At 45.2% G+C, this 18,153-nt stretch overlaps 1 protein-coding gene across 3 annotated transcripts in view; it reads right to left on the reverse strand.

The window, feature by feature from the left end:
- Positions 1 to 14,900, reverse strand: part of DHDDS (dehydrodolichyl diphosphate synthase subunit) — a 31,483-nt gene extending 16,583 nt beyond the window's left edge. For 2 of the 3 annotated variants that reach the window (XM_080800609.1, XM_080800607.1), the window contains exons 1-6: positions 14,857 to 14,900; positions 14,227 to 14,342; positions 11,996 to 12,112; positions 8,851 to 8,993; positions 5,164 to 5,280; positions 4,112 to 4,213 (exon numbers count right to left, since the gene is read on the reverse strand). In XM_080800609.1, coding sequence (XP_080656735.1) covers positions 4,112 to 4,213; positions 5,164 to 5,280; positions 8,851 to 8,993; positions 11,996 to 12,112; positions 14,227 to 14,289 — 542 coding nt within the window. In that variant the 5' untranslated portion in view covers positions 14,290 to 14,342; positions 14,857 to 14,900. Of the gene's footprint in view, positions 1 to 4,111; positions 4,214 to 5,163; positions 5,281 to 8,850; positions 8,994 to 11,995; positions 12,113 to 14,226; positions 14,343 to 14,693; positions 14,733 to 14,856 lie in introns of those variants that run through there. The other variant, XM_080800608.1, reaches the window with a different exon arrangement.
- Between the last annotated feature and the right edge of the window lie 3,253 nt (positions 14,901 to 18,153).

Raw genomic sequence — 18,153 nt, forward strand, 5'->3', positions numbered from 1 at the left:
TTGGGATTTGTGTTTAAAAAGATGACTCTGGGGGCGCCTGGGTGGCTCAGTCGATTAAGTGGCTGCCTTTGGCTCAGGTCATGATCCCAAGTGTCCTGGGATCGAGCCCCACATCAGGCTCCTTGCTCAGCAGGGAGCCTGCTTCTCCCTTGCCTGCCGTTCCCCCTGCTTGTGCTTGCTCTCTCTGTGTCAAAAATAAATAAAATCTTAAAAAATAAATAAAACAAAACAAAATAAAATAAAAAGATGACTGGCTGAACTTTGAACCACAACTGATCACACACATTAGTGTGACGCAGCAGCACGGGTGACTTATGTGTGTACATGAACCAGACTGGGAGCTGTCCGAGGGCAAACCCCATGAAACATTCAGCTCTGTGTTCCTGCCCTTCTAGCATGGCAACTTCTTGGGACAGAGAAAGACTTGATACATGTTTGAATAAATGAGTGAATGAATCACTGAAAACTGATCTTAGAAATAAATACGTATTGGTTTTCTGAATGTGAGGAGCTTACAGGCTAAAAAAGTTTCTGACAATGTACTTGCAAACAACCTAGAACGTAAACACAGGTAACAGACATTGTCATAACTTGATGGGAAAAATCAACTCAGTTGATTAAACTCACACACACATATCTAAGCAAAAAGTAAGACCTACAAAGACATCCTAAAAATCAAAGTGTTACCAGGAGTGTTGCTGATCCTGGAAGACCTAAATTTTTCATCTTTCTATATCCAGTAGTTTGTAAATCCTCTCTGATGAACATGTATGACCTTTATAAAAGTATGTCCATATTGGGGCTCCGATTAGCCCAGTCCAAGTAGAACACTAACCTTTCTAAGCTTGCAGCCTCCTTCCCTGGCAACCCTGACCCACCCACACCATATCTGTCTGCTTGATTAATCCCACGTAGGCAGGTTCCTAAGCCACGCAAGACAAAGAAAATTAATATGGGAAAACTTCCTGGGCAAGAAAGACGAGATCAAGGTCAGTGGTTGTCGCTGTGGTATGAGTATCAAGAACACAGAACTAAGAGGCATGATCAGAGTTCTAGTCCCAGGCAAGAATACACACAAATCTACTAGCCAAAACCTTTCTTTCTTTCCAGCATAAACATGTGTCTCTTTAAATGAAACATTAACCAGAAAGCACAATAATACTGTGAACAACTATGAAATCAGCCCACGGGTCAAGAATCAGAAAATCACAGTAACCTGCATCTACTCATACAACCCTGTTCTTCGTCTCTCGTCTTCCTGCCCGCCCCCCACTGACTTAACCAGCATCTTAATTTCTTCCCCAACAGTTCACTTTCAATCCATAGCTTAATTGACCTCTCTACAGCATTCGACACTGTTGCTCCCACCAATGCCCCCTTCCTCCCAACCTGCACCAGCAAAGTCCCTCTTCTCTTGGCTTCTGTAATACCGACTGCCTGGTTTTCTTCCTGCCTTTCTGGTTGTTCATCCTCTTTTCCCCCTAAGGCTCCTTCTCCTCCACCCAGCCAGCACAACTCAGAGTTTCTCAAAACTCCATCCTTGGCCCTCTCCCCCTCTCATTCTAGACTCTCCTTGATGTCCTCATGCTCTCTTTGCTTTGGTTACCAACGACTCACAGGTGACCTCCATGCCGTTACGTCCAGTCCCCACCTCTCCTTGCAAACTGTAGACCTGACATCTACGTTCAACATCTACAGTTTATCCCAAATCAAACTGCTGACCTTCTTTCTCAAACTGGATCCTCCTTCAGAGATCCCTAGACAGGGAAGGGCACCGCTATGTACTGTTTCGGAAGTCAAAAACCCTGGAGTCTCACATAACACATCTTTTTCCCAGACCTGGCCCACGAAGGCCTCTCAATTTCATCTACTTCATAACACTCGATGCAGTCTACTTGACTTCCTCCTCCACTACCACCATGCAAGCTCCATTCCAGGTAATCCCTACCTGAATTATCCCAACAGCCTTTCTGTAACTGACAACCTCCTCACACTACTACTGCCTCTTCCCTGGGTTACTGCTTTTCCTTCCTTCTCTGGCCACTTATCGTTTCCCTGGCAAAGCCTTCCCTACCAGGTCTATTCCTCTTACTCTAAATTCTTGTTGTACCATGCACTGATGCTTTTATAGCATTGGTCACCATTATAATTGTATGTCAATGTGTATATATTGATTATGGTCTGTTTCCTTTACCAGAGCTCCCTGAGCACAGGAAATACATACTTTTATTTTTGCCACTGTACCCGCTCTGTACAACAACGTGCTTGGCCTATATTTCTGTGGCATTTCGTTGAGTGAATAAATGACTGATTGAATGAATGAGCTATGTGGCACAGAAAACCACCCAGCTGTTGGAGGGGAAAAGGATTTACAGAATAGCCTTAAAAACAGTCTCCTTTTCTGTTTCTGTGGCATTTCGTTGAGTGAATAAATGACTGATTGAATGAATGAGCTATGTGGCACAGAAAACCACCCAGCTGTTGGAGGGGAAAAGGATTTACAGAATAGCCTTAAAAACAGTCTCCTTTTCTGCTTATCTAATTCCATTCTCACTGAGCAACTTTCTGATCGTTAATTTAGTTTTGCAGATAAATCTAATTATACCCAAGAAAGGAATCAGACAAATTCCTGAGTCCCAAGGTCCAGGTGACAGAGGAAAAGGACAGGCACTCTGGAATCGGACAGCTCTAGAGATGAGTCAGCTCTGGCGCTCACTAGTAGAATGGCCTGGGGAAAGCCATTCAATGCTCAGCTCAGTTTTCTCATCTATAAAATGGAGAAAACACCTGAACCTCTCACACATGAGATCAAGGACTAAGTAAAATACAGAACATAACACATCGCCTGTATTATTTTTGCTGTTATTTTACTCTTGCTATTATTAGCTGATTAAAATATTACTAAATGTTACACTAACAATAACATGAAGGGACTGAGAGGCTAGATGGCTTCCAAAATCTCTCAAGCTCTAATAGTTAGGATTCCACAAGCTGCTTGGAATGAATAATTGTCTTTTTGGAAAATACCTGAATTTTGCATGAAACTGTACAATGAGAGACCTAAAGGACTATACCCGGCACGAGCTGCATTCCTGAAAAATCATTCGAGGGTAAACACTGCCAAAGGCAGAAAAAAAAAGAAAGACATCTTTTTTTTTTTTCTTTTAAGATTTTATTTAGTTTTTAAAAGATTTTGCTTTTAAAGTAATCCCTACACCCAATGTGGGGCTTAAACTCACGACCTCTGAGATCAAGAGCCCCATGCCCCATGGAGGACTTTTTTTTTTTTTTTTTTAAAGATTTTATTTGAGAGAGGCAGAGATAGTACACATGAGCAAGAGGGAGAGAGGGAGAAGCAGACTCCCTGCTGAGCAGGGAGCCCGATATGGGGCTTCATCCCAGGACCCCAAGATCATGACCTAAGACAAAGTCAGACACTCAACCTACTGAGCCACCCAAGTGCCCTGGAGGCCACCTTTTTAAAAAAATTTGTGAAGGCATCTGGGTGGCTCAGTTGGTGAGGCATCTGCCTTCGGCTTAGGTCGTGATCTGGCGGTCCTGGGAAGAGGCCCGGCGTTGGGCTCCTTCCTCAGTTGGGGGGTCTGCCTCTCCTTCTCCCTCTGCCCCTCCCTCCTGCTCATTCTCTATCTCAAATGAATAATTTTTAAAAATCTTTAAAAAAAAAAAATTAATTCCAGAGGCACCTGGCTGGCTCGGTCAGTGGAGCATGAGACTCTTGATCTCGGGGTCATGACTCCAAGCCCCACGTTAAGTGCAGACTTACTTAAAAATAAAATCTTAAAAAAAAAAATTAATTCCAATATAGTTAACATGAGTGTTATATCAGTTTCAGGTGTAAGGACATCATTTTTTAGTGAATGCCACAGCTTTGCTCCCTGCTATGCCGTTTTTCTGGCGCTTCCTGGGTTATGGTGAACACAGAAATTCTGAAGTAGGCTACGGTAAGCCTATCCTAAGCTCTGTGTGGGGAGGATCATGCCCCTCACTCTGTCTACATGCATCCCTCATTTGACTTCCAGCCCAAGGACATGGCTTAGGGGGGGCAAGCCTGGCTTCCCTGTCGGTTACCGTGTTAAACGAGTAGGGATACCTGGGATCCAGCAGGCCTTGCTCCACTCCCCAGGCCATCTCTCTCACAGCATTACTGATCTCGTGACGGGATGTGTAAGCAAAGCAGACATTCAGGAAACACCTGAGAAGGGAAGAAGAGAATAATTTACCAGAGGAAGGGACGAAGTCACTGTCTGTAGAGTACTGCTTCCCCAGAAGAACACACACACACACCCCAAAGGTGAATCGTGGATATCTCTGAAAGGTGAGATCATGAATTCTTTGCGTTTTCCAACTTTTCTTAGAATAGACATGTTATTAATTTTGTAATAAGATGAACACTAAATGACCCTTTTACCCCTAACCCTCTCTCCTACTGCCAACCAGCTTTCAGAGGACGTGAATTCACTGTGATACTAGTACAAGCGAAGTAGAACAGGAAGGAAACTTGATGCAATCCAGTCCACTGCCAAATACGTATTATATTCCAAAGGCACACCTCATGAAATACATGTATTATATTCCAAAGGCACACCTCATGATATTTGATTACTGAACTCTGGTCACCTCTGCATCTGCATGACCTCCCAATGTCAGCCTCACCATGGGTTAAAGGAGTGGGACAGAGAAAGATTTTCTTGAAGGATCTGCCTTCAGAGACAGAGATATACTGTAGACGGAAACAGAATATATTATAATGTGGGGTATCAGACAGGTCCTAGAGAACTCTGATCCAGAGCTCAAGGCCACATCCATAGCTTATCCACCCTATAATGCTCATTTCCACCCTAGCCCGTCAAATAAAATACTAATAATAATGATTATTACACATATGTGCATATGCAACCTATGTATATGTATGTATCATGGAGGGTAGGCGCACAGTGGAGGAAGAGGATGAAACACTGTCTGTGTATATTCGCACACATTTGATGAGGTAGTAAGAACCATCTCTGGCCTGCCCTGCAGACAGAAGAGGTCTCTAAGCAGCCCCAACCCCTCCTGGCCTCTTGTACCAAATGCGTACCGAGAAAAAGCTAGCAGGGAGTCAGAGACCACTCTGGGATGCTCCAGGGAAATGGGAACACTTACTTGTTATAGTTCTTGGTGGCCTGCACCGCCTGTGCAATCAGCTCCTGGAGATCCAAGGGCAACAAATGCAGATCGCCCAGGACCCGGATACACACCCCGTGCTTCTGCAGTTTCTCCCTGATCGGGAAAAGGAGGCAGGGTTGGGACAGAGAGCCCGAGGACCTGGAGAACTGCTTACACTCAACTCCCAGTTCCTAAGTGCTGCCCTGTGTGTCGGGCACTGTCCCGGGTGCACTGTGTCACCGCATCCCCTCAGTGACTCTGATCCGAGTCTGCCACATTCCCCATTCTCCTGCAGGAGATGGACACTCAGACAGGCAGGCAGACACGGCCCAAGGTCAGCTGGCCATTAAGGGACAGTATCAGAACCGAAAGCCAGGTCTGCCTGATTTAAGAACCCGAACCCCGAATTCTTTACCACACGTCACACTGCTTCATGTGTCCTTCTCGGCAAGTTACGTTTTATATATCCTGTCCCGTTCTGACAAGGGAATAAACTCAAGGGCTAGAGCTATACTGTTCGTTGCTTCTGTACCTTCTGGTAAAATATGTTAATAACAGCAACATCTCAGATTAATTTTATTTTATTTTATTATTTTTTTAAGATTTTATTTATCCACCCAACAGAGAGAGAGAGAGATCACAAGTAGGCAGAGCAGCAGAGAGAGAGAGGGAAGCAGGCTCCCCGCTGAGCAGAGAGAGGGCCCGATCCCAGGACGCTGAGACCACAGCAGGACCAGGACCCTGAGCCAAAGGCAGAGGCCCAATGCACTGAGCCACCCAGGCGCCCCCTCAGATTAATTTTATGTTTACTAAGTGCCAGACACTGGTCTAAGTGCTTTACACACATCAGTACGTTCTATCCTTACACCAACCTTTAAGGCAGACAACATTATCATTCCTCTTTTACAGACGAGGAAACTGAGGCACAGGGAGGCTAGGTAATTTACTCAACATCAGACAGGTGGTGAGTGGAAAGCTGAACGTGAACCTAGGGAGCCTGGTTCCAGGGCCTGTCCTCTTAGATCATGGCATCTTGCTGCCTCCACACAGTCATTCCCCAACTCTGCACAGTGGGCATGAATTATTACCCAACCAGGTACCCTCACCTGGGAACACTATGGAAAAACTGAATGACAAGTGTTTGTTAAATGGGAACTTAATAACAAGAAGATTCCGTAGGGCGGGCAGGTCCCTGAGATCCCTGGTCCAGAGTGCAAGGCCGCATCCACAGCGGGTCCACTCCATAACCTGCATCACTCTGTTTCCAGAGTGAAGCAAGATCTAGCCACCTGTTTTCGAGAATCCACCAAAGCTGCTACAGTAGACAAACGAATACTCGGATCAAGGCAAAACCAGAATGAAAAGAGCTAGATTCAAATCCCAGAGGCAGTACTTACTGGATGACCTTCTATAACACTTAACCTCTCTCAGCCTCAGTTTCCCATACCCTGTGAACTGGGGGTAATAACCATCCCTGTCATATTCTCCACACTGGCCTGTGTTGAGGGAGAGAAAGTACCTCAAAGTGCTTTTTCTCAGACAACAACTTAAGTGAGGTCTACAGGGAAGGAGAGGCAAAAGCCCTGGCAAGGAGCCAGGAGATCTGGGTTCCCAACCTGGTTCTACCATGAGCTCGATGTGTGTCCATGGGCATGACTTGTGCTTCTGTCTACTAGGGTTGTCTCCAAACTGATGAAACTGAACTAGTACCGTGGTTTTCCAACCTTCCTTTAGCCAAGAACTCATTCTTTAAGTCACACATTAAACAGAAGCCCAGGGGCGCCTGGGTGGCTCAGCTGGTTAAGTGTCTGCCTTCAGCTCAGGTCATGATCCCAGTGCCCTGGGATTGAGCCCCGCACAGGGCTCCCTGCTCAGCCGAGAGCCTGCTTCTCCCTCTTCCTCTGCCTGCCACTCCCCCTGCTTGTGTTCTTTCTTGTTCTGTCAAATAAATAAAGGAAATCTTAAAAAAAAAACAAAAAACAAAAAACCAGAAGCCTAATATATAAAATAGGTAAACGCCAACCAGCACCCCGTGCCCCCTTCCCTCTGGCTTCTTTCCACACCCACTCCCCAGAACTCTGAGGTTCTACTGCACATTGTTGGAAAACCACTGATAACATTTCTTCTTGTTCTGTCCAGGACTTTAGAACTTAAGACCAATTGACTGATTAGAGCAATCTCAGAGGCACCTCTAAGGCCATGCATTTGGATCTCTCAGGAACTGTAGGATTACCTCCTGTCTTTCTTACCAGTGTAGCAGACAACAGCTCCGCTCTAGAGTTAGAAAGGTCTTGTCTGTCTTGCCTCTGCCTGATAGCTGTGTGACCCAGGAGACACATCTAAACTTCTCTGGTTTTCACTTCCCTCCTCTCTACAACTGGGGTAGTAATAATCTCTTTCTCACAGGATAATGTGAATATTAAATGAAAATACATGCCAGGCTTAGGGCCTGGCACACAGTATAAGCACTTTAAAAAGGTCAGATCAGAATTTCTGTACATGTGACGTATAGAAGAATTTGAATACCTGGGAAGTGCCCCCAATGCCTCCAAACCCAGTCCTTGGGTGGGAACTCTGAGCCACACGGGCTCTGTTGGGGACCAGGAAGCTAGGTCTGTGGCCAAGTCTTGTTATCCTATTATGGACAGAGAAAACCCTGGTTACCCTCCCCAACCCAAAACCCACCCTGGAACAGAAATGACAAAATTGGGCCACCTGGGTGGCTCAGTGGGTTAAGCCTCTGCCTTCGGCTCAGGTCATGATCTCAGGATCCTGGGATCGAGCCCCACATCTGGCTCTCTACTCAGCAGGGAGCCTGCCTCCCCCTCTCCCTCTGTCTCTCTGCCTACTTGTGATCTCTCTCTCTCTGTCTCTGTCAAATAAATAAATAAAATAAAAATCTTAAAAAAAAAAAAAAGAAAAGAAAAGAAATGACAAAATTGTCCTAGGCCCAGCTCCACGGATGCCCTAGGCTCTCTCTTCCCTCATCCCCCTGGGTCCTGGTACAGGGAAGAGCTGGGCAGAAAAGGGTTGTAATGAAATTTGGAGCAGTCCTGGCTGGGGAGGTTTCCACGCTTTGAAGCAAATCATCTCCATCAAACTTCCTCTTTGTCCCTTTCCAGCCTTGCTCCCTAAGTTAGTTTAAGTTAGTGACAGCTAAGAACAGTACTGAGTCTTCCTCATAAAGGCCTCAGACACATCATCCTGTCCCTTCCAAGAGAATATATAGGGCAGCATAGTAATGTTTTAGGATGATTACATGGCAGAAAAGGACTTTTCCAACATTTCTCTGATGCTACTCCCCTGATCATAGTTTATTGGTTGCGGGATAGAAATCTAAAGTGGGTTATTAAGGGCTTTAGTTCATTCTGGGCTGTTCTCTTGAAGCAGTGAAAGGTGGAGTACAGGGAGTAGGAAGAGGCCCTATCTAATGGATTTCAATTCCTGGTTTCAGTTTTGCTTGAGGCTGGTTATACTTGTCCTTGAATTCTGTGAAATACCTCTATATCATCAGATAAATGCCTACTTTAAAAAAAAAAAAGAGGAAGGAAAAACTAGCTTGCATTGATGCCATCAGAGATCTGACTAACATTAAAAGGGTTTAGAGTTCCTTAAATAAGCCTGCGATAAGAGGGGTGAGGGTTATGGTATCTGAGCACACTCCCCACTCGGATAAAATCTTACTGTTCTTCCATCAAGCGGCCGAACTTCTGCCGGGCCAGATCCATTAGCCCGTCTACCTCACTCTTGGAGCGTTTGAAGTTCTCAATGCTGAATGCGTAGACCGTCACCTCTAGGATGCCCAGGTTCAAACACCAGCGCAGGGTCTGAGAGGGAGAAGGCAAGGAGCTAGGGTACGAGCAAGAGCAGGGAGACAAATAAGGGATGCCTCCGCTCCCACTCGGTCCGCGCTGGAGGCGAGAGGCAGACTTTTCTCCTCCCCAAACCAGGTAAAGCTAGGATAACCCCAGTGTTTCTGTCAGAATAACAAACCAAGTAAGCAGAAAGCCACCACTTGAGAAACTGAAAAATGTGAACTTAATGAGTAAATTGTGGTTTACTAGAAAGAACTCTTTACCGACAGAGTCAAGATCTGGGTTCCAGTCCCCAACTCCAACGTGCACTTCTATGTGACGGTAGGCAAATCATTTAACCTCTATGGGCCTAACTCTCCTTATCTGTAAAACAGGAGCACCATCCATCACTCGCAAGGTGGCTGAAGGACAATATAAAACACAAGGTATTAGGGGCACCTGGGTGGCTCAGTCAGTTAAGCATCTGACCTCAGCTCAGGTCATGATTTTAGAGTCCTGGGAATGAGCCCCACGTCAGGCACCACCCTCAGTGAGGAGTCTGCTTGTCCCTCTCCCTCTGCTCCCTGCCCCCCGATCATTCTCCCCCTCTCTCTAATAAATAAATAAAATCTCAAAAAAAAAAAAAAAACCCAACCCACACACAAGGCATAAGTTCTCTCGGCATAAGTTCATTTCTCCTGTTAGATTGAGAGGCTGATGAGTTATAAGAATCAAGGCATCGAGTACACAGCTGTGAGGCATTAAATCTAGAAAGGGTTTTTTTTGTTGTTTTTTTTTTTTAGAAAGGGTTTTCACATATATTATTTCATTCGATTCTCTGAAAAACCTCTTGAGAATGGCGCTGCTGACTTCATGTCTACTTTACAGAGGAGAAAAACTGAGGCTCAGACAGTGGAAGAAACGTGTCAGATGGCTACAACTCCACTGTATGAATCCATTATATAAGGTTCTAGAACAGCAAAAACTAACCTCTAGTGATAGAAATCAGAATAGTGGTTGCCTCAAGAGGGGAAGAGGAGGTGGGACAGGGTTTGACTGGGAGAGGAAGGGCACAAGGGAACTTTCTGGAGAGATGGAAATGTTCTATATCTTGACAGGGGTATGGATTAGACAGGTAAATGCAATGGTCAAAACAAAATGCACAAAAATGTGCATTTCACCATATGAAATTATACCTCATTGAAAAGAAAAGTGAAACTCATATTTAAACCCAGTCCTTGGGGCACCTGGGTGGCTCAGTGGGTTACAGCCTCTGTCTTCGGCTCGGGTCATGATCCCAGGTGGCTCAGTGGGTTACAGCCTCTGTCTTCGGCTTGGGTCATGATCCCAGGGTCCTGGAATCAAGCCCTGCATCGGGCTCTCTGCCCAGCAGGGAGCCTGCTTTCCTCCTCTCTCTCTGCCTGCCTCTCTGCCTACTTGTGATCTCTGTCTGTCAAATAAATAAATAAAATCTTTTCAATAAATAAATAAACAAACAAACCCAGTCCTTTGGGGGTGCTCTAACCCAGAACCACTAAAGGCAGAGAACTAACTACAGCTGAGACTAACAGTGTTGAGACAGGGAGCCTGGAGGTTAAGGGTAAGGAACAGAAGACATTCAATCAGAACTGAACCTAAAGAAACAAGGCTGAAGCGAGCTGCCTTTCTAATCCCTTAACAGACATACACACAACCCAGTTCATTGCCACCTGGGGAAAACTACCAGTGAGAACCTGACTCTTGAACAGACTCAGGCTCCACAGAGGATGGGGAAGTCACCTTTTGGCTGGCACAGCTGGGGCGGAACCTACCACCGACCAGTCATTATAGCGGCGAATGGTAACAACGCCAACTTTTTGAGCACTTTATGCCAAAACCGTTCCACACACTCTTCATCGTGCCATCTTTTTTTTTCTTTTTATTTTTCCTTTTTTTTTTCATCGTGCCATCTTATTTCATCCTTACATAATTTCTGAAAGTAGAGATTATTATTGTCCTCATTTTACTGAAGAAGAAACGGAGGCAAAGGGAAGCTGTCTAACTTGCTGCAGGTCACAGAGTTGGGAACTGGTAGAGCAGGGGTGCCCACAAGTTCTGAGTGATTCCAGAGCTTAAGTTCCCAAGGACTGGGCAAAACTGCCTTTTACTTAGTCACAAAAGAGAAGCTGGGGTCAACAAACCTAAAGACCTCCTCAGGGTGTTCAACTGAGTCCCACATCCACTCACTCAAGGCAAAAAAGTATCACTGCCCTGGCACCAGGCCATGTTCTTGTGCTGGGAAGCTGAGGGCTGTCCAGACCGAATTCCCATCCTTCTTAAAGTTAGCTTCACAACGACAGACCACATTCTGTTCTTATTGTTAAATTTAATGTTTTCCAATTTGCAACATGCATTAAAAGCATAAAATCCTCTTGGCCTTTGCTTCCAGTGATGACCCAGGCTGTCTGGCACTCTTCCCAGTTTAAGCACTAAAAGGCCTCAGTCAAACCAGGATAGGCAGTCACCCTACCTTTGCTCCAGAAATGTTACATCCAAGAATTTATTCTAAAATGGAACTATTTATAAGATCGGATAATAGTGGAGCAGCTAAACAAATTATGTCAGGTCCTGGTAATAAAATATTCTACAGGCATTAAAATATATAGTTAGAAAAGCTACATATCAACCTTGGAAAAAGACTTGCCAAAATACCCCGTAAGATAATGTTACTAAAAATACATGTGTAATTTCACAAATATTAAGTCATGTTAGAACATATTACAAGGACTGGGGTGATGCATAGAAAACTATAAACTGCTGGTTTACTGAGGTGGTAAGAGAAGTCAATTTTGTTCTTATTTCTAATTTTCTGTGATGATTCACTACATAACTTAATTTCTGTTTATGCTGATATGAGACCTAAGCAGGCAAGCAAATAACAGACAAACAGCTATTTAAAAAAAAATACTCTCCATAGTAAACTCAGGGCCTGATTCTGTAGCTATTGTCCAATTCTCCACACACTGTTCCCGCTAGGTTCTGCCGCCCACACTCACCTCCGCCAGCTTGTTGAAGCCCTGTGAGTGGCCTTCCTGCCGCTCTACCTGGCACTTCCTGGCATAGCGACGGTTTCCATCCATTATAAAGGCAATGTGTTTGGGCATTGGGCCCGCCTGTGAAATAAGAAGACAAATGATGCACTCAGGGAGACACTAAACCCCTGGCTGAAAGGCTTGACTTAGATGATAAGAGCCCCCATGAGGAAGGAACTGGGTATATTTTGAGCTGCTGGCTCAATAAATTGGTATTAAGCACTTTAACCTATCTATATAAATTCATTTATATTGAGCACTTCCTACATGCCAAGTATTATACGAGGCTTTTTATACTTCATCTCAGTTTTTCCTTCATATAAACCTATAAAGTAAAAAGTATTAGCTTCATTTCATAGGTGAAAAAATAGGCCCAGAGAGGTCAAGTGACTTGCACAAGTCACACAGCTAAGAAAAGTCAAAGTGTTATTCAAACTGAGGTCTGTATGCTTCCAGAGTTCATCTTTTAACCATATGCGCTTGACCACCACTTTGGTTTCATGTCTCCAACTGGAAGGCACAGGAACGATATTGACGGCTACGATCCAGTGGTAAGGGTATCCTCCACAGACAAGAGAAATCTACTCTATCCGACAGCAAAAAAGGGCTCAATGTTGTTGCTCCCCTAATTACACATGAGAAGCTGAACACTGGATTTTCATCAAAATGTAAATGTCAGGAGCCATTTCAAAGCAAACAAATAAGACAGTTTGGGGACCCAATAAAATGTGTTTTTTTTTAAATTTTATTTTTTATTTTATTATTATTTGACAGACAGAGATCACAAGTAGGCAGAGAGGCAGGCAGAGAGAGGGGGGGAAGCAGGCTCCCTGCCGAGCAGAGAGCCCGATGTGGGGCTCCATCCCAAGACCCCGGGATCATGACCTGAGCCGAAGGCAGAGGCTTTAACTCATTGAGCCACCCAGGCGCCCCCCAATAAAACGTTTTATCTGGCTTAGAGCAACCTTTTGTTGTCCATCATAGCAAAAATATACTCCTTAGCCTAATTTCCCTCACTGAAGGGCCTCATCACTGACTACTTCCCCCACACCTCTCCAACATTTTCAGCTTTTGTCCTCCACGTCTTTTTTTTTTTAAAGATTTATTTATTTGTTTATTTGACAGAGAGAGAGAGAGGGATCACAAGTAGGCAGAGGCAGGCGCAGAGAGAGAGGGGGAAGCAGGCTCCCCGCTAAGCAGAGAGCCCGATATGGGGCTCGATCCCAGGTCCCTGAGATCATGACCTGAACCGAAGGCAGAGGCTTAACCCTCTGAGTCACCCAGGCGCCCCTCTCCACGTGTAGTCTTAAAAAAAGAAAAATTCCAGCCAAGTCATGTAGCTTATTCTTCCTAACATGTGACTGCAGTGGTTCCCCAGGAAGATCCTTTCTATTTCCTGGCCGGCCAGAGATCACTTGGCATTTGTGTATGAATGTGCGGTGGGGGGATGGGGTACAAGGCTTTCTGACTCATAAGTTCACTGTTACACACTGCCTGACAGATTGCTGAAAGACAAAACCAGGCTGACTGGCTTCAATCTCAAACCTGTTATATGCAAAAAATATAACATTGTTGTGATCCCCAGAGAAAAGCGGAGGCAAAATTTGGGGAAGGGGTGTAGGAAATAGAATGACCGTAGTCTTCAAACAGCTGAAATTAAACAGTAACAGCAGTAATTAAAATAACAGCAGTAATTAAAAACAATAACAGCAGTAATTAAAAACCGCTAGATACTGTGCTGTTTTTGGACTATGTTTTATCTCATCCTCAAAACAACCATATGAAGTCACAAGGTTAGTATATGATTGACTAAGACTTCCATTCTGTTTGTCTCTAGAGTCCAAACTCCTAAAAGTTATGCTCTACTGCAACATCAAGGAATGATTATTCTATCTAAATCCAGAGAACAGTGCAAGGAAAAGCAGATTAAAGTTCCAAGCTAACAAATTTCAGCTCCCTATAAGGAAGACCTAATGGTCTAGGTTACTCAATGATATTGGGAGGTCCTGGGGTTCCTAAAAGTGTGAACGTTACGACAATAATCTGCCAGAAATGTAGACCTGGAAGTTACCTTGCAATTCAAACACTCACTGGTTCTGTTATTAAATTCCACTTAACATCATGTGTTACTCAATTTTAATAACAGGTTTTGACACAAGATTACCCAACTAACCAGGAGGCCAAGTGGTACTCACCTTTATGATGTTGGCACAGAACCGTTCCCAAAGTGACAGCTCTCCTTCCTTGATCCATGACATAGCTCCTGCCCTGGCAGATGAGCCCAGAACAAGAAGACACCAGACAGGTAAGCCTGGATAAACAAGAAAGAGAATAAATCACCAGAGCTTGCAAACTGCTTCGGATGACTTTGCAGAAATTTATCTGGACTGAGGAAAGTGGCTAGGTTTAGGATCCAAAGACACTGGTCTGTAATTCTTCACCACCCAGAGTTTATAAGCCAATGAGACCTTTGGGGCAGAGGCCTTTCCTTGGTTTTGGCTTGGTGGACCTTGCTGCTGCTATCCCCTTTTCCTCGGCATCTGCACTGACTGTTCCTGAACATCCAAGTCCGCTTCCTGCCACATCGTAGTGCCTACATCCTGATCCTTCCCCGGTTTCTTTCTTCTGCATCTTCCCCGAGACCGTTTCCCATTCTGCGCACCAACACACTAATCCTTTCAGGTGTCGCCTCCGTCACCTCCAATCTCAGTATTCTCCAAATTATTTATTCCCTCACTCATCTCTTCCACTGTCCCCTCTGTTTCTCCCACAGCCGCCTCCCCGCCCAACAGACTCCCCTCTCGCCCACGGCTTGAACCCAGCACCTGCTCCGATCTGCCCGGCGCCTTCCAACTGCTCCACTTCCTCACGACGTGGCGCTGGAAGACCACGTCATCGTTGGGCGCTGGAACACGCCCCCTCTGTCAACCAATGGGCGGGGCTCTGCCCTGCGCCTGCGGGCTGGGAGGAGGGGCGGTGCTAGCGTAGCGGGCGAAATTCGCACTCCCGGGATCCGAGAAAGGAGGATGGAGAGAGGTGGAGAGGTGCAGACCAAGCGAAAGCCCGAGCGCCGCGCTCACGTGACCGAGGGGGCGGGAGGGCGGGCTCCGGGCCAAGTGGCGGGGACCCGGCCGGGAAAGGCGGGGTCCAGATCACCTGGGGGAGCAGGGAGGTCTGTAGAACCAGATCAGAGGCTTCCGGCAGGCTGCCCCACAGGGCAAGAATTCGGGGATCCCCATGCTAGAAGGGCAAGGGCTCATCCGCAGCTGGTGGCAGGACTGTTAAGAAATGGGGCTGCTTGCTGGAAGTCCTGGAGAAGTGGGCGTTGGAGTCCTGGTTCAAGTCTTAAATTCTGTATTTACATGTTGCAGTTTTATTTAGTGGATTTAATCGTTTGGTAACTTCCTAGCCCTAGTCTGTCTCGCAGACGCACTTACTATCAATGCATCTTGTGATTTAAAGCACTTATATTTTAGGCTTTTCAGATTCAGGACCTGCCCAGAGCACCTCCTGCCCAGAGCAACTCAAAATGGGGTTGAGGCTGGAAGAGCTCTAAGAATGACCAACGAAAGGCCATCAATTAACCCTGATCGAAAAATCAAAGGCATTAAGCTCTGTAACCTTTAAGGAAAACTGTTGCAGGAACTTGAGGGACTCACAAAAGAAACTGAAGAGTTCCATTTTCTCAAAATTTAAAACAAAACAAAAAAAGCTTTTCAATTTCTAAAGAACCTTCTTGTAGTTTCTCACTTTGTAGTCTCATCAAGGAAACAAGGTCAGGAAGAGTTCTTGCACTGGTAGCTCCCAGTTCATCATGTCACGTGAAAGAGTTACTTTTAACACACGTGATCAAAGAAAGCCCTAGAGAAGAGTAACCCACCAATGAATAGTCTTAAGCTTTTCCGTGCTTCCTGCTTTGCATCCTGAGAATTAAGTTTCGGCCTAGCTGATTAGACCAATTTTGCAGGAAGACCATTTACTGAAACCCTGCAGTTTGCTTTCAGCTGCTTCCGTGGTCAGTTTTGACTTGGTATGAAGTTTCTGGAATGCATGTATGAAACTTCTTACCCTTGTCTTGCCATTTCTGTGCACTTTGTGTACTAGATGGCATGCCTCCAATCAATTTTTTTAAAAATCCCCTCCCTTGTTGGGGAAGGGGGTGGGGTGGGACTAGATGTTTTAAAATACAATGTTCATTAGAAAGCTAGCACACTTGGCCTCAAAGAAAATGTTAACGTTTTTGTATAGCTCATCAGTGTTACTTCCTCTGGCCTCAATTTCCCTGGTTTCCCGAATTTCCCTCCCTGGGGTGCTGCAGGGGGCTAATTAATTAAGATTTGTAAAAGGCTTTGAGGAGCAGGGGAGAAAGTATTAGGGTCTCATGCCCCAAGCCATGGCCCCATCCTTTCATCCCAGCCAGTGGCACAGGCAACCCCATTCTTATGCATGCCATGCTCCTAATCCCCTCTTGAATGTGGCAGCTTCCAAGGAACAGGACAAGAGGCCTTAACTAGAAACAAAACTCCACTGTAATGAGGTGCTAAGAGGACTGAATTTTCAAGATTCATTTTTAACAAAATGGCTGAACAGGAAATGTAATGGTTCTTCCCTGACTTCTGAGTCCCAGTCCAAGAAAGTAGGAATTATAGAAGAAAAAACAGCCTAAAGACCCAACAAGAGGACAGTTTCAGTACCAATAAGTTTTTATTTATTCATTGTATTTTCCCAGGGTAAAGAGAGAAGGGAGAAGGGTCAGCATGTGTGTTACAAAACAATAGCAAGTGGGAAAGGAATTACCTGGCACAGCAAAATCAACCATCAAACACTCCCCAGAGATGGAGTCACTAAAGCCCCAGGGGGCTCAGTCTCCCGCAGTTCAGAAAAGAGGGGAAGGGATCAGGGAAAGAACAGATAGGTACAGCTTTCCTACCACCCCCCCCCCAATAAATTCAAAATTCAAGATTTCACACAAAGCTTTGGTTTCTAGCAGTAAACATGGAGTTACATTCGTCCGTCTCCTATTAAACAATCTTGCGGCCGCTTTGACATTAGTTTCTTGCACCTGCATAAAAGTTCCTGAGTGACTTGGATATACATTCATCTTCCCTTTCGTGGTCTCCCAACCCTACTTTCTACATGGAAGGCCCCCACCCTTCATTGCTTCTGCTGCTCTCTACCCTAAGACTGGAGATTCAAGTAGATTTAATTCCAACCAAATACAAGCATATTAATATGAATCACATCAAGGAATGGTTTTGGCACAGGAGATTGGGGACAAGGGAGGAAGTGTCACCTTCACTTCTACCGGATGGAAATGTGTCTGTGTGGGGGCTTCTGGGGGGGAGGGGAGATAAATGAGGGGTAGGGTCAGAGTCAGGTTTTTAGGACAGAAGATGTGGCCCAAAATAGGAAATAGGGGAAGGGAACACAAAAGAAAGGCTGGTTTAAGACCGCCACGCTTCCAGAGGGTCACCAAGCAATGTTCCAGCTACTTTTCCTGGTGCAGAACTTTTGTCAAAGACGCTTTGGCTATTTTTCTCAATACAAAGAGAAGTTTGTAAACAATAAAACCCCAAAAGAACATGGAGAAGACCAACACATTCTATTTACACAAACCAGGCCACCTAGCAATCACCCAATCTGCTATTAGTGAAGTCCTACGAAACCCAGACAAATAAGGTAACTAGGGAGGGCAACGAGCAGGGGAGACAAGAACCCGGGATCAGACACACATCACCCAATGCGTTCTATTGCATTTGCCCCGTTTCAACAGTGACGTAGGTTTGTGGTGATCTCACAGCATGTAAATAAAACCTTTTCTCCTTTAGCTACCACGACACTAATCACTGCTACAGCAGGGCATGGCACTGGCTCTGGGCACCTCGAAGAAGCCATGGCTTATGGACTCTCTGGAAGCCAACAAGAAAAGCCCAGAATTTATAAAGGTTAAGAAATTTAGCCTTTGCTTCATACACCCATCCCTGGGCAGCTCAAGATGGGTCCAGAGTTATTATTCTTAAACCCAACCTTACCAACTAATTTTAAATCACACACGTGCACACACACACACTCACACACATACACCCTGTTGTGCATGGTAGGCCTAGCCCCAATCCAATGGA

The sequence above is a fragment of the Martes martes genome (genome assembly GCF_963455335.1).
Source record: "Martes martes genome assembly, chromosome: 4".
NCBI lineage: Eukaryota > Metazoa > Chordata > Mammalia > Carnivora > Mustelidae > Martes > Martes martes.